General features: G+C 45.1%; 2 protein-coding genes across 2 annotated transcripts; both read right to left on the reverse strand.

Annotated features, from left to right (window-relative positions):
- Positions 1 to 314: 314 nt before the first annotated feature.
- Positions 315 to 5,974, reverse strand: LOC131502110 (nuclear RNA export factor 3-like). Its single transcript, XM_058712722.1, is given in 12 exon segments — positions 315 to 1,211; positions 1,332 to 1,439; positions 1,579 to 1,634; positions 1,720 to 1,788; positions 2,139 to 2,175; positions 3,954 to 4,057; positions 4,458 to 4,546; positions 4,700 to 4,769; positions 4,896 to 4,976; positions 5,101 to 5,205; positions 5,298 to 5,475; positions 5,949 to 5,974. Coding segments are annotated over 12 exon segments (1,035 nt in total). The 3' UTR covers positions 315 to 1,099.
- LOC131502266 (nuclear RNA export factor 3-like) lies at positions 5,878 to 9,319 on the reverse strand. Its single transcript, XM_058712949.1, has 3 exons — positions 9,084 to 9,319; positions 6,398 to 6,572; positions 5,878 to 6,184 (listed from the first exon to the last, which is right to left on the reverse strand). The coding sequence occupies exons 1-3, from the start codon at positions 9,085 to 9,087 to the stop codon at positions 6,010 to 6,012; spliced, it is 354 nt and encodes a 117-aa protein (XP_058568932.1). The 5' UTR covers positions 9,088 to 9,319; the 3' UTR covers positions 5,878 to 6,009.
- Between the last annotated feature and the right edge of the window lie 2,983 nt (positions 9,320 to 12,302).

Here is a 12,302-nt window from a genome sequence, read left to right on the forward strand (position 1 = left end):
ATTTTCACAGGAAGACACTTTGTCACAGACTCAACCAAGGTAACAACCCTAATGAATTTTGGGATCTGAGGGAACACATAATCCAATTGCAGAACCCATGTTCTTAAACATTAGGCTGCACTGCTCTTTGGATCTCACAGGTGGATTGCTAAAACATTGAGAACACCTGCATTAACACTACATTCTGACACTATTGAATTCATACTGAACTGGGTGATCCACCCACAACAAAGCATTCACCTGTAATTGTTGACAGGGCTAGCGATGAAGGTCCAGGTGAAGGCACAAACAGAATCCTGAGACATTCGTTCCACTTCAACAACAAAAAACAAATTACAACACCTCTTAGCATTCCACATGCTTTACACACTCACACAGCATTCCCAGTCATGGTCTGACTTGATATTCATTCGTGCTGGAGGGGACAATTGTTCTCTGGGAGTCAGAGTGTTCTGAAAGAGGAAGGCAATCTGTTCCCCATGACAGGGATCCGACTATGTGCTGGGACCAATGAATACTCCTCAAAACTTACAGGTTCTGAGCCCAAGTTCACAGAGTAAGGATCTAGGGTGAGAGCTATCAAATTCCACACACTGTGTCCCTAATGCCCAAGCTGTGTGGGGTAGACAGGCATATACCTGGTTCAGATAAGGGTGGTTTGAGGACAGAGTGAGGACAGGAGAACACAGCAGGAATTGGGGAAGCTGGGAGAGTTCTGAGAGGGAGCCCAACCACCAAGGAAGGGGCAGTGGGGCAGCTGAGGAGGAGGTTCTACACACACTCACCTTCCTTGAACACTCCGTTGACAGAGAAGCAGAGCATCAAGTCCTAAAAGGGAAGAGCCCAGGTGCTAAGTCACCTACACTTCCTACCCACCTGTGGCTTTCTGAGGGCTACCCTTGGGGGGAAGCAGGTGCTCACCGTCTGACACCATATGTCCACCACAAAGGAGCTGAGGTCATGCTGAGTTTTGGGCAGCACACAGAGGGAGTGCACAATGTCATGTTTTGTATGCTTCAGCAGCTGAACACGCAGGTCTATGGGGGGGGGGTGGAAAAGCAAGTGAAGTTCAGGGGTTTCCACACCCTGGGTCCAATGATTAGCCCCTCACATCTCCTTCCCCTGCCCAATCTTCCCCTATCACACACGCACAGGGGTCCTGGACCTTCTTCATGTTCCTGCTTTCCTTGAGGTACTCGCACAAGCTGCTTCTAGGGAGAGAAAGAGGAACAAGGAGTGGTGGTCTGGCCAGTGTGCATGCTTCCAGGAGCTGCCCTGTGTCTGCTGGGAGCCACAAAGTCCATGAACAGAGTCTGAGCTGTGCTACTCACGGGGCTGGCTCCTTGGGGTTGAAGGGAATGGTCAGGGAGAAGCAGGCCTCATCGTGGTAAGCACCAAGGAGACCCTGAAGGTCTCCAGAGTCATAGATCAAGTAGTACCTGTGAGGAAACAATGAGGACAGTCTCTCTCTGGGGTCTGGACCTCAAATGAGATTTCAAGACACAGTCAGCAGTCCTGAGCTTGAGTGGCCTCACCCATCCTAGCCCTCCACTTTCCCAGGTTCCCAGGAGTACTTACAGCTGCAGGAATTGCAGGACCAGACTCTTCAGCGCATCAGATCCAAAGAAGCTTCCCTGAAATCACAACAGCCCTCAGGACCACAGCTGATATCCCTTCCTCACACACCACCCAAAACCTGGCTTGATCTGCCCTCCTCACCTTGCAGGTTGGTAACCTCTTGTGGGCTGCAATACCAACGCTGGTTGGTGAAGGTGACTCTTGGCCATCCTGGGGAAAGGAAGAGGAAGTGAGTGTTGCTGACCAGGAGCGGATTATGGACAATCAGGAAAAGGATGGGCCCAGGAGACGGTGAGGCTCAGAGGTCAGATATGAAAGGGACATGCAGATTACATGGGCAAGGCTACATTTGGGACCACTGTCTTGGGGTGCTTGCTGCCTGTGGAGAACGTGGCTGAAGGATATCCGGAGCCCTTGTTGGGTTTCCACATAGATCTGCACATCCATGAGGTTTAAGGGTCATGAAAATTGTAACTTCTTCAAGACTTAAATGGCCTCTGGGCAGGTTTGGGGTGACATCAGTGCCAGTAGAGGACTCAATGATCAAAGAATACACCTACCAGGCACAATAACTTGGAAAACAGTTCCAGGATGGAGCTGCAGAAATCCAGATAAAACAGAAAAGTCAGTGAAAGTTTGCAAGTGTCCTTCATCATGGGAGCAAGCACACTTACACCTGACACATGGCCAGTACGTCCCACCTACACCGCAGTGCCCCAGGCTTGCAGGGCCCTTGGCACCTCCCTTGTGGGCTGACTTAGAGGAAAAGCACACACTCTCTCTCCCCATCCTTCTCATTCCTTTCCTCTGCCTGACCCCCTCCTCCCTCCCTTTCCCCCTGGGTGGCTCCCACCTAGATCATCCTGACTCCCATCGCCAGATTCACCAGAAGTAACATTTGGATCCCAGGGTCCAGGGCTGCCTTCCCCTCTCTGCCTCCCTTCTTTCCTCTAGGCCCCCACTGAATACTCCAGAGAGAAGAGGGAATGGGGTGAGAGCCCAGGGTTCTGGTACCTCACTAGGGGCCCGGCATTCTGCAGGACCATGACACCCCCAGGGATGGCCCAGAATGCTGGGGCACGGAGGTGAGTGAGGCATGACCCAGGATACAGGGAGGGAGAGGAATGGGGATGAGGACAGAAGAAGGAGTGAAGGAAGGAGGGGAGAGGTGAAAGAGACAGGGGAGTAGAGACAAAGGAGGAAGAGAAAGCAAAGCAAAGGGAAAAGAAAGAAGCTTTACCATGGTGGTGGGGCCAAGGAGGAAGAGAAGAGAAGGGGGAAATGTCTCCCCAGCTGCAGCGCATTCCTTCATCTGCCCTGGCTGGCCCTGACATCCGAGGTAGGTGTTGGGCTGGGGGCCCTTTGGATGCTGGTTGAAACTTTGTCACTTGTGTGAGCTCAGTCTGAGCTGGGCATGGGGAATGGGGCAGCCACAGGGGCAGAAGACCTTCCCCAGAAGGAGTAGAGGATCAATCCCCAGGTCGACATGGGGCTGAAGGTCTGTGGTCCCCCCTCTTATGATCACCACCTTCCCTCCTGATGGCCCCAGTGCACCCGTGCCTGTCCCACTCGGTTCCTTGCCTGAGGCATAATACCCATTGTCAGGCTACCCAGGGCTCCACTGAAGGAACAGTCTGGATGATGTGATGTGTGGGGGTGGGGTGGGAAGGGGGTGGTGCCTCTGAGAGGCCTGTCCTTCATCTCCTCAAGCTCCTCTCCTCTCTGCCTTCCATTCCTGCCTGAGGAAGCCCTCTGCTCCCTGGCAGTCTCCCACTTCTGGCCCCCTGACTCAGGGAACCCTGGTTTCTCTCAAGGAGGGCCCAGCTCCTGGCATTGGGTCAGAGGAACAGATGTCATGATGGCAGCTCCCCAGGACCTCAGCCCTCAGCGTGGGCAGGAAAGCCACCATGGCTGCCTGGAATTGACGGGAAGAGGGGGGATACATTTGGTTCAAGGAAAGGAGGGTCTCTCTCAGAACAAGGGAAGGAATCCCTGTCTCAGCAGGGAGGTAGGACTGCCTGTCTCAGCATGAGGCCCTGGCCTGGATGGAGGACCCTTGTCAGTCCAGGTCACAGCATGTGGTGCACAGTAGTCACTCTGGTCCTAGTGAGGAAGGGGAACCCTGATTCATGGATCACACTTTGGGGAGGGCATGCTAGAGAAGGATGGGTGTAGATAGCCAGCAAACAGACCTCAGACCAAACAGGTGAGAGGGTCAGAGGAAGGAACGGAGACCCCTAAGCACAGGTGAGGGACAGAGAGAGAAGAGCATAGGGCCTCTGTTCCTCGCAGAGGAACAAGGATGCTGTCCCCTCCAAGCAGGCACCGTCAGGCATAGTTCAGAGTCCCACAGGGTGACGGAGAGTATAACTGACCTTATGTTGGTTGATTTATCGGGAAAGGTGGTGCACAGGGGGCTTCTGTTTGCACTCATGTCTTCTCGCTGCAGTCTTTTGCCCTTGTCCAACTCCCCTGCAGCCTTCAGAGGAGTAATTATTGGAAGGAAACGCAAAGATCAGAGAAAGATGGCCAGGATGACCCTGCACCCCCGGCCCTTTCTTTTTCCAACAAATCCACTTCCCTGACTCTCGCCACCACCCCATGAGCACTCTCACCTTCTTTTTAAAGAAAGATCTGGGTACCACACCTTATCTCACTGTTGGAGAGGTTCAAGTCCTTGATGCTGGAGGCATTCTGCATAGTGTTGGATAGGCCATCCATCTGGTAGGGTTTCTTGTCGCTCAGGTTCGAGGGCAAAAGCTATGATGAGGAAAGTGTTAGAGTGAGGACCCCAACAGGGGTTATCTGACACCAATCTGCCTCTTCTACCTAATCTCCCACCTTTGCCATCAATCCCAGCACTGGGCCTGAGTTCTCACCTTGAACATGTTCTTTTCATGAGTCTGCCGGGAGGCAGCCATGCTGTTTCTAGGATTTGGTACCATTTCAATATCTCGGGTGACCATGTCTCCAAGAAGCCGAGGGGAGGGAATCACAAGGCTGAGACAGGCCCGGCTGGTTACAGCTTCAGGTTACCCTCCCCACATTACCATCCCCAAGTCTCCTTTCCAGACAGGCTTCTCTGCTCTTACCTGCCCTAGAACTACTTCTGTAGACATACCAGGGGCAAAGCGGACTTTCTGGATGTTAAGAGATTGCTAGGAGACTACACATCTTTTGTTTGTGGTCAACTGCAGAGTTAGAGATGGGGTCAGTGTCTCTGAGTCTGAGGTAGAGACGGGGGATGGAGGCAATAGGTGTGGGAAGAAGATATGGGTCTGGATATAGATTCACAGCTGGTCTTGGGTCTGCATTACCTTTATCTGATCCACATTTTCTGGCTTCAGCTCCTTCTGCACAGGCTGGGGTGCATCAGAGGGGTGGACAAAGATAGATATCTGTAGGGAACCCAAGAGGGGCTGAGTAAGCACCAGGAAATCTGATCCTTGGGATCAAGCGAGACCTTGCCCCTGTCCTGCCATCTTGCCCCTAACTAGCCCTGGCCATGCCCTTGACACACACCATTTCATTATTCTCATTCCAGATCTTGCCGTTGACACTCTTCAATGCGAAGGCACTGCCGGCATTCTCAACAAAGAACTGGGCCTGCATTTTCTCATAGTGAAACTGTAGGGTGAATGGCAAAAGAAACAATATGAGACCCAAGCCACTGCTCATTTGCCCTGTTTCTTCTCATCTGCCTCACTGTCTTCTCTTACTTGCACTGGGGTGAAGGGGACACTGCATTGTTTCTGAATCAGATTCAGCAGCCACTTCTCATCATATCTGATGCCAAATGGAATCCAAGAGTAAGAAATGGGAGAAGAGATGGGAGAAGAGATTGACACAATGGAACCCAAGGTTAAGATAAAACTCAAGCATGTCTTCCTTTCACACCTTGTGTGTGTGTGTGTGTGTGGGGGGGGGTTCTTCAAAATAATTTCTTATGATAGGACAATATCCATTATTGTGAACTTTTGTACCAGTCATGGATTTCCTAAATAACCTTTCTTTCCATTCAAACACTTTCTTCAAATAATCAACTTAAGATATTTAGCATGAGCTTCCTTATATAAAGTTCCAAGTGATCCTTGCTCAAGGAAGGATGCCTTAGCCTGTCTCTCCAACAGAGACCCCGGAGACTCGACCCCCTCCCACACTCAGCTTGAGCTAAACTGAGACTTCCAGGGTGGAGCTGCTACTTCTCCTTGGCTGTAGTCTCCTCTGTTCTTAGACAACCTACCCAATTCTCCCTTTAGCCAATCTGTTCCCTTTACATTGCTTCTCTGAGTCTGCCCTTACCTGATCTAAGATGCTAACTCCTAGTAATAAAAAGACGGATTACCCACTCCTCTCCCCCAGAAAAGTACCTAGCATCTCTATATGAGTCCAGCATAATTCCCTCTGTTCACCTCCTTCTGTGCATTGGGTTCATTTTGCCAGGACACTCACTGTGATCTTGAACCAGCTCCTGGAGGTCTCATCCTGCCTCTCCCCCTCCATTCTTGTCTCTGGACACTTTTGCTCTCCCTCCATGTTAGCTTGCATTTGGTCTTGCATCTGAAAACTGCCTCTCCAATGACAGGATGGAATGGCATAGGGGGCACTGTGGGGAAGTGGAGAGAAGGAAGTAATCCACACATGTTTGGAAAGTCTTCTATTACACATTCGCCCCACTGTACAATAAAGTTTGATCAACCATTAACCTGATTCCATCATCCTGCACCCTTCCAGGTTGAAGAAGAGAACAGCATATTCAGCTACAGGGCTATGTATTCCACTGGCTGGTACATTTCAGCTATGGTGACTGGTCACTTACTATCTTCCTCGGGTGCTCATGCAACTGTCATTTGTTGCTGGATCTCCATCTTGCTGCTGGTGGGATGAAGAATCAATGCCAGAACGGACATGCCCAGACCAATTGTTATACCTCCTTCGGTAAATACCCGAGCATCTTGCTCTTCTTTGTAAGGAGTTACCTGTGTCATTATGCCCTGAAATTGAGAATAACACATCAATGGTTCCAATATCACAAAAGGTTCCGGGGAAACATCATGGCTAATGAAGAAATATCACTGACTTTATCGTCTAAAATGAAATGCAGCACAGTGCTAAATAAGGTTGAAAGACTTCTCTGGGGCTCCACTGCCCGGGAGATGAGAAGTGGGGAGCATTCACAGCCAAGGAGGAAAAAAAAAGCACAGAGGAAAGGGTTTGGGCCTAGGGTTTAACCTGTGATGTTAGCCCTTGCTCTGCCCTTTGCAGGCTAGGTGACCAGGGACAAGTTGCTTATCATCTCTAACTCACAATTCCCTTCTCTGCCCTAGGGGGATAACCAAATCAATGCTGAAAGTTTGGTGCTATGGTTCACAGGTCAAAGGTGAGTTCCCACCTGAAAAAAGAATTAGAGAAGTTAAAGTTACATCTGATGAAAATATCCAGAAAAACTTAGAGAGACATAATATGGAGAATACCAAAAGAGAGGGGGAGAGAATTAAAGGAGATGTCCCCAGAATGAAAGAGAGGGAAATGTGGAGAAGTGGCATTTGATGGAATCTTGCTTGAGAAGTTTCCCAAAGTAACAGGATAATCAAGTCAGTATAACAATACTAATAGGAGACAAAGTATGCTTTAAGAAAAAACATTCCTAAAGAAAAGATGTACATTTCACAGTGATGTTAATGTAGCACAAACTGAGAAAATTTGTGACTGGAGGAATCAAACTAAAAGAAATATTAAAGGTTCTCCTTCAGGGAGAAGAAATAGGATCCCAGATGGAGGCACACAGATGCAGGAAAGAAAGACTAATGGCATTTGTGAATATGTAGGCAAGTCTATATGAGTATTGACTATATAGCACCATGACACTAATTTCTTCTAGGGGTTTAAATATACATAGAATTAAAATTCATGGCAATACATCGGGAGAGGGTGAGAGGAATCAAAGTGTCCCAAAGTTCCTTCATTGTCTGAAGAGCTTTAAAGAAGTAATTCACATCACACTGTGAAAAGGAAAACAAAAATTACATTATAGTCAGAAAGGTAAACACTACAAGAATGGCTAAGGGATGTTTAATTGTCTAGCCAAATGAGGTAACAATCTAATACTAAAAACAAACAAACAAACAAACAAACAAAAAACAGTATTAAGTCATTACAAAGAAAGGAGAGGAAAAGGGCAGGCAAACCATAAGAGACTTTTAAATACTGATGGCGGGTGGGGGAGAGGGGAAAATGGGTGATGGGCACTGAGGAGGGCACCTGTTGGGATGAACACTGAGTGTTGTATGGAAACCAACTTGACAACAAATTATATAAAAAATTAAAATAAATTAAATAAAATATTGACATAAAAATACATGTGCAGTCAATATGGCATACAGAAACCAAGATATATATATATATATATATATATATATATATATATATATATATATATATATATTTACATTAAAAGTTTCAGACTGGATATTCCAAACAGAAACACAGATATTATGAGACTGGAAGGAAAACATTCCATCAAATGCTCCTTAAAAGAAACATCTGCAAAATGTAATGATCTAGAAAATTTGGAAAAAAAAAAACTTGGCAAAATGTGTAGCATTTACTTACTGACCTCCCAAAAGCTGGTATAACCATATTACTAAAAAGAAAGGTATTTTTTTCAAGAAAAAACAATTACTAGAGAAAAGAGGAGGTTTCATTATAATAAAAGGTTCAATGCAATAAGAAGCCATCAATACAAAATCCTAAATTTGTGTGCACGTCTTAACACAGAGTGAAAATGTGCAGAGCAAACAGTGATAGTAAAAAGATAAATGGATAAATTCACGATTACAGCAGGAATATTAACACACCTCCTTGAGTAACACATAAAATGGCAGACATAAATTCCACTAGGTGGAGAATATTTGAAAATGAGAATAAAGCAAATTAATAAATGTACTTAATTGACATAGAACAGTGCAAATAACCATTACACGTGGAACATTCCAGAATAAGTCATGTGCTGGGCTATAAAGCAAGCCTCAAGAAACTTCTATGGGGGTAATACAATCTACCCTGAATAGTTGATGTAAGAGTTAAGGGTAATGGGGTGTTCTCTGCCACTCCTTCACCTGTAGTAGGCATCCAAAGAATATTAATTTACAGCAACCCCCAACTCCCTTTCCTCGCACGTGGCCAACCTAGGCCACTCTCCAAACTGTGGACCTGTGAGGACCACATAAAATCAGATCTATCCCCTCAATCAGTGAAAAAAATCCACCTGAACCTAACCACTTCCATAGGAGGGGAGTTTTTCCATGTGGAACCGGGATGGGAATGTCAGGGCCCACCTGGCACATTTCCTCAAGAGATTAGAGAAGAGTGAGCCTGGGCCCTCATCACCCCTTCTCTAAAAGGGGGTTGGCTGGGTGTCCTGTGGAGTGGGGTGGGGGAAGGGACCCAGCAACCCTTGTAACCTCTGGGGATCTGAGACCAAGGCCTCATGCTGGCCAACTCACCCATGGTGTGGCCTGAAGGCAGTGACCTGTCACCAATGTCCTCACGGGCTGCTTATGAAGAGAACCTGTGGGATCTGGAGCTGGAGGTTTAGAGAAGATCAAGGAAAGCTGCTGAGGACGAAGAGAGCAGGCCCCAAATGACTTTGTCAGCCTCACACAAACAAGATGGAGTCCTTACAGGAAGTCCCCTCCTCAAAGCCATGGAGAAGAGAGCCCCGGGCACCAGAGGTGATTACTGTGATTACTGCCCCCTGAGTTTGCTATCAGCCTATCAGGGAACTGTTTCTAACTGAACCAGCCCTGCAGAAAAGGCCAGCTAGAGTCAGGAGGCGTGGGACCCAGGCACTTGCAGCTACAAACACAGGGAACTCTGTATGCCAGGCTCTGTATCCACTTACAACACATCCTGTTCCCTCATTCTGCAAACCCAGAGAACTCTGAGTGCCAGCTGTAGGCCAGGCTCTGTACTTGCTACATTGCATCTTATCTCTCATGTAGTCCTCACAACGGGACTCCGAGATCACAGTCACAGGCTTTGCAAGGTTACTGAGACTTAATGAGGTGTTGGAGTTTTCCTGGAGTCATTCAGATGCTACCTGGAGAAACAGAGACTGCAACTGAGCTCCATGGAATGGGGGTGACATGTAAATGCATAGGTAGCCTAACTAAATTCTTGCTGCAATATGTGGGATTCGCTAAAGTTGGAGCAAGGTAACAGAATGTTCTGAAACTAATCACATGGCTGGCATTATCTCCTGTGCATCCCAGAGAGATAATAACACACAAGAAAACAAACCACCGATACCCCATCCCCCCAAAACAACAGCAAAACCAACACACACGCGCACACACACACACAGACACACACACCCCAGATCTGGAAACTATAAAGGAAAAAAAACAACAACAACAGAGTTTCGTGGGTCACTGTAATGAGAGTAGAATGAAATATATATATATATATATATATATATATATATATATATATATATAGTCAGTGTAGGTAGATGCCCCTTTAGTGGTCAGAGTGAGAATTGTAGCTCTGAATGTCTCAGACCAGAGGGCTTTGCAAGGGGGAAGGAAGGAAGGAGGCACCTGGGCTCCAGTATATCAGCCAGAAATTTCTGGAATTTCTACTTCTTTCTGGAATTTTCTACTCTGTGCCCACAATCCCTTCCTAGATCCCCATGCCCTGAGAGAGAAACTTCAGTCCCTGAGAGAGGTGAGGAAAAATCTCCACATATGAGAGTGTGAACACTTGGGTTTAGGGAAGTGTAAGACAGAAACACACATACATACACAGATAAGCTGTCAAGTCAAAGGGTGAAGTTTGTATTTGCTTATTAAACACTATCATGTGAACATTTTCATAACGTGGTAAATATATATGAACTTTTCTTGTGAATTGGTTATTATATATTTTCAAGTGTTTCTCTCAACAAATTTGCCTAATCACAAAATGTTAAACATTAAAAATGTATACATAGAAAATGGAAATCATTCTGCACCTTCCATCTATATATGATCCCCGCGCCCCAAATAACTGATATCCAAGATGGCTTATGTAAATAGATTGGTACACATTATCCAGATGTGTTTTTCTTTAAGTAATGTGTATACCTACCTTAAAATATTTGTGTAGTTATGTGGTTATAGATACACACTCTTTAAAATTTGCCAACACGTAAATAATGTTCTGCAAATTGATTTTTTCACTTACTTACTATGCCATCTCCAGATTGCCATTTCTTCAGTTAATGTGGTGTGACATCTTTCCAGATGTCTGGAGAAACATTTTGCTTTTTACACAAATTATTTGTTGTCATTTGTCCCTTTCTCCACCAATAGACAAAAGCCCTTTATTTTCTTGCCCGGTAGCACAAATTCTGCAATATTGTTGGCAAATATTTACCCCATCTTTTCAAACTTTATTTTTTTTTCTTTCAATAGTGCAGAAATTGCTTTAATTTTCATGGGGTTTCTTCACTTAAAAATAATACAGCTATGACAGAAAATAAAACAAGGAATACTTAAGGTTACATCAAATAATAGTCTAGTGGGAATTCTTGATCCAAAGCCTTGAAGGCTTCAGGGCACAGTGGAATAAAGCTTCAGACCGACTTCTACATCTGCAAATAATGGGGATAATAACTGAGTACTTGTTAGGTTGTAGGAGATACCATGTGAAGTGCCTCTGGCTTAAAATAATTCTGTAAATGATCATTTCCTTCCCTTGATGGAGGTTACTTTTCCTCTGCTTCTGGTTGGGCCACACACACCACCCCTAGGACAGTGCTATCCATGTGGCCGCCCCTATCCAGGCCTCTAGGCCTGAGGAATGGGATTTCATCTCCACCATCATCTTCAAGGCAAAGACATTGGGGAGAGGGTTGTTCCAGTACCCTGTTGGGTACCATAACATGAACACCTGGGAAATTCGAAACCAACTATGTGACCCAAGGAAAGCTTTTAACTCTGTTACAAAATTAATTGGACAAATTAAAGGGATGTTAAAGAAAAACAAACAAACAAACAAACAAACAAACAACTCTTCTATCCCAAACAAGAATGTCACGTACAAAGAGATGCATATTACTGAGAAAATACATGGAATATGTTTTAAAGGCAAATGTTTAATATTCTGTTATAAAATAAATCTGATCAGTAAAAGAGTGTGATTAAAGTCTATTGAAATAATTCAAATAAGAACTATACATTACAAACTTATAAGATTTAAACATGTGTAAAACAATTATATATGCATGTATGTGTGTACATATATATTTCCATACATACACATATATGTGGTCATATATACATATATATATATATATATATATATATATAGAGAGAGAGAGAGAGAGAGAGAACAGTATATACATATTGTGAGCAAAATTTGGGAGAATATATATGTTCATGTAAATGTACTTGCATAGTACTATGCACAGGGAAGTATATCTGGGGAATATAAACTAAATTACCAAGGATATACATCTTGTTATGTAACAAGATAAAGAGAATATACAAAAATATTTACTCAAATACACATTTATGCACTGCATTTGATTTTGAAATAAGCACATTAACTTGAAATCCAAAAATAACTGATATAAGATTTTATGTCATTGTAGTATATAGCTGGTTGGAAATTTCATTACCAAAATCATATGTATGTATGTAGCCTACCTGTGTATATCTCTATCTATCTATCTATCTATC

Source organism: Neofelis nebulosa, chromosome X (assembly GCF_028018385.1).
Source record: "Neofelis nebulosa isolate mNeoNeb1 chromosome X, mNeoNeb1.pri, whole genome shotgun sequence".
Taxonomy (NCBI): domain Eukaryota; kingdom Metazoa; phylum Chordata; class Mammalia; order Carnivora; family Felidae; genus Neofelis; species Neofelis nebulosa.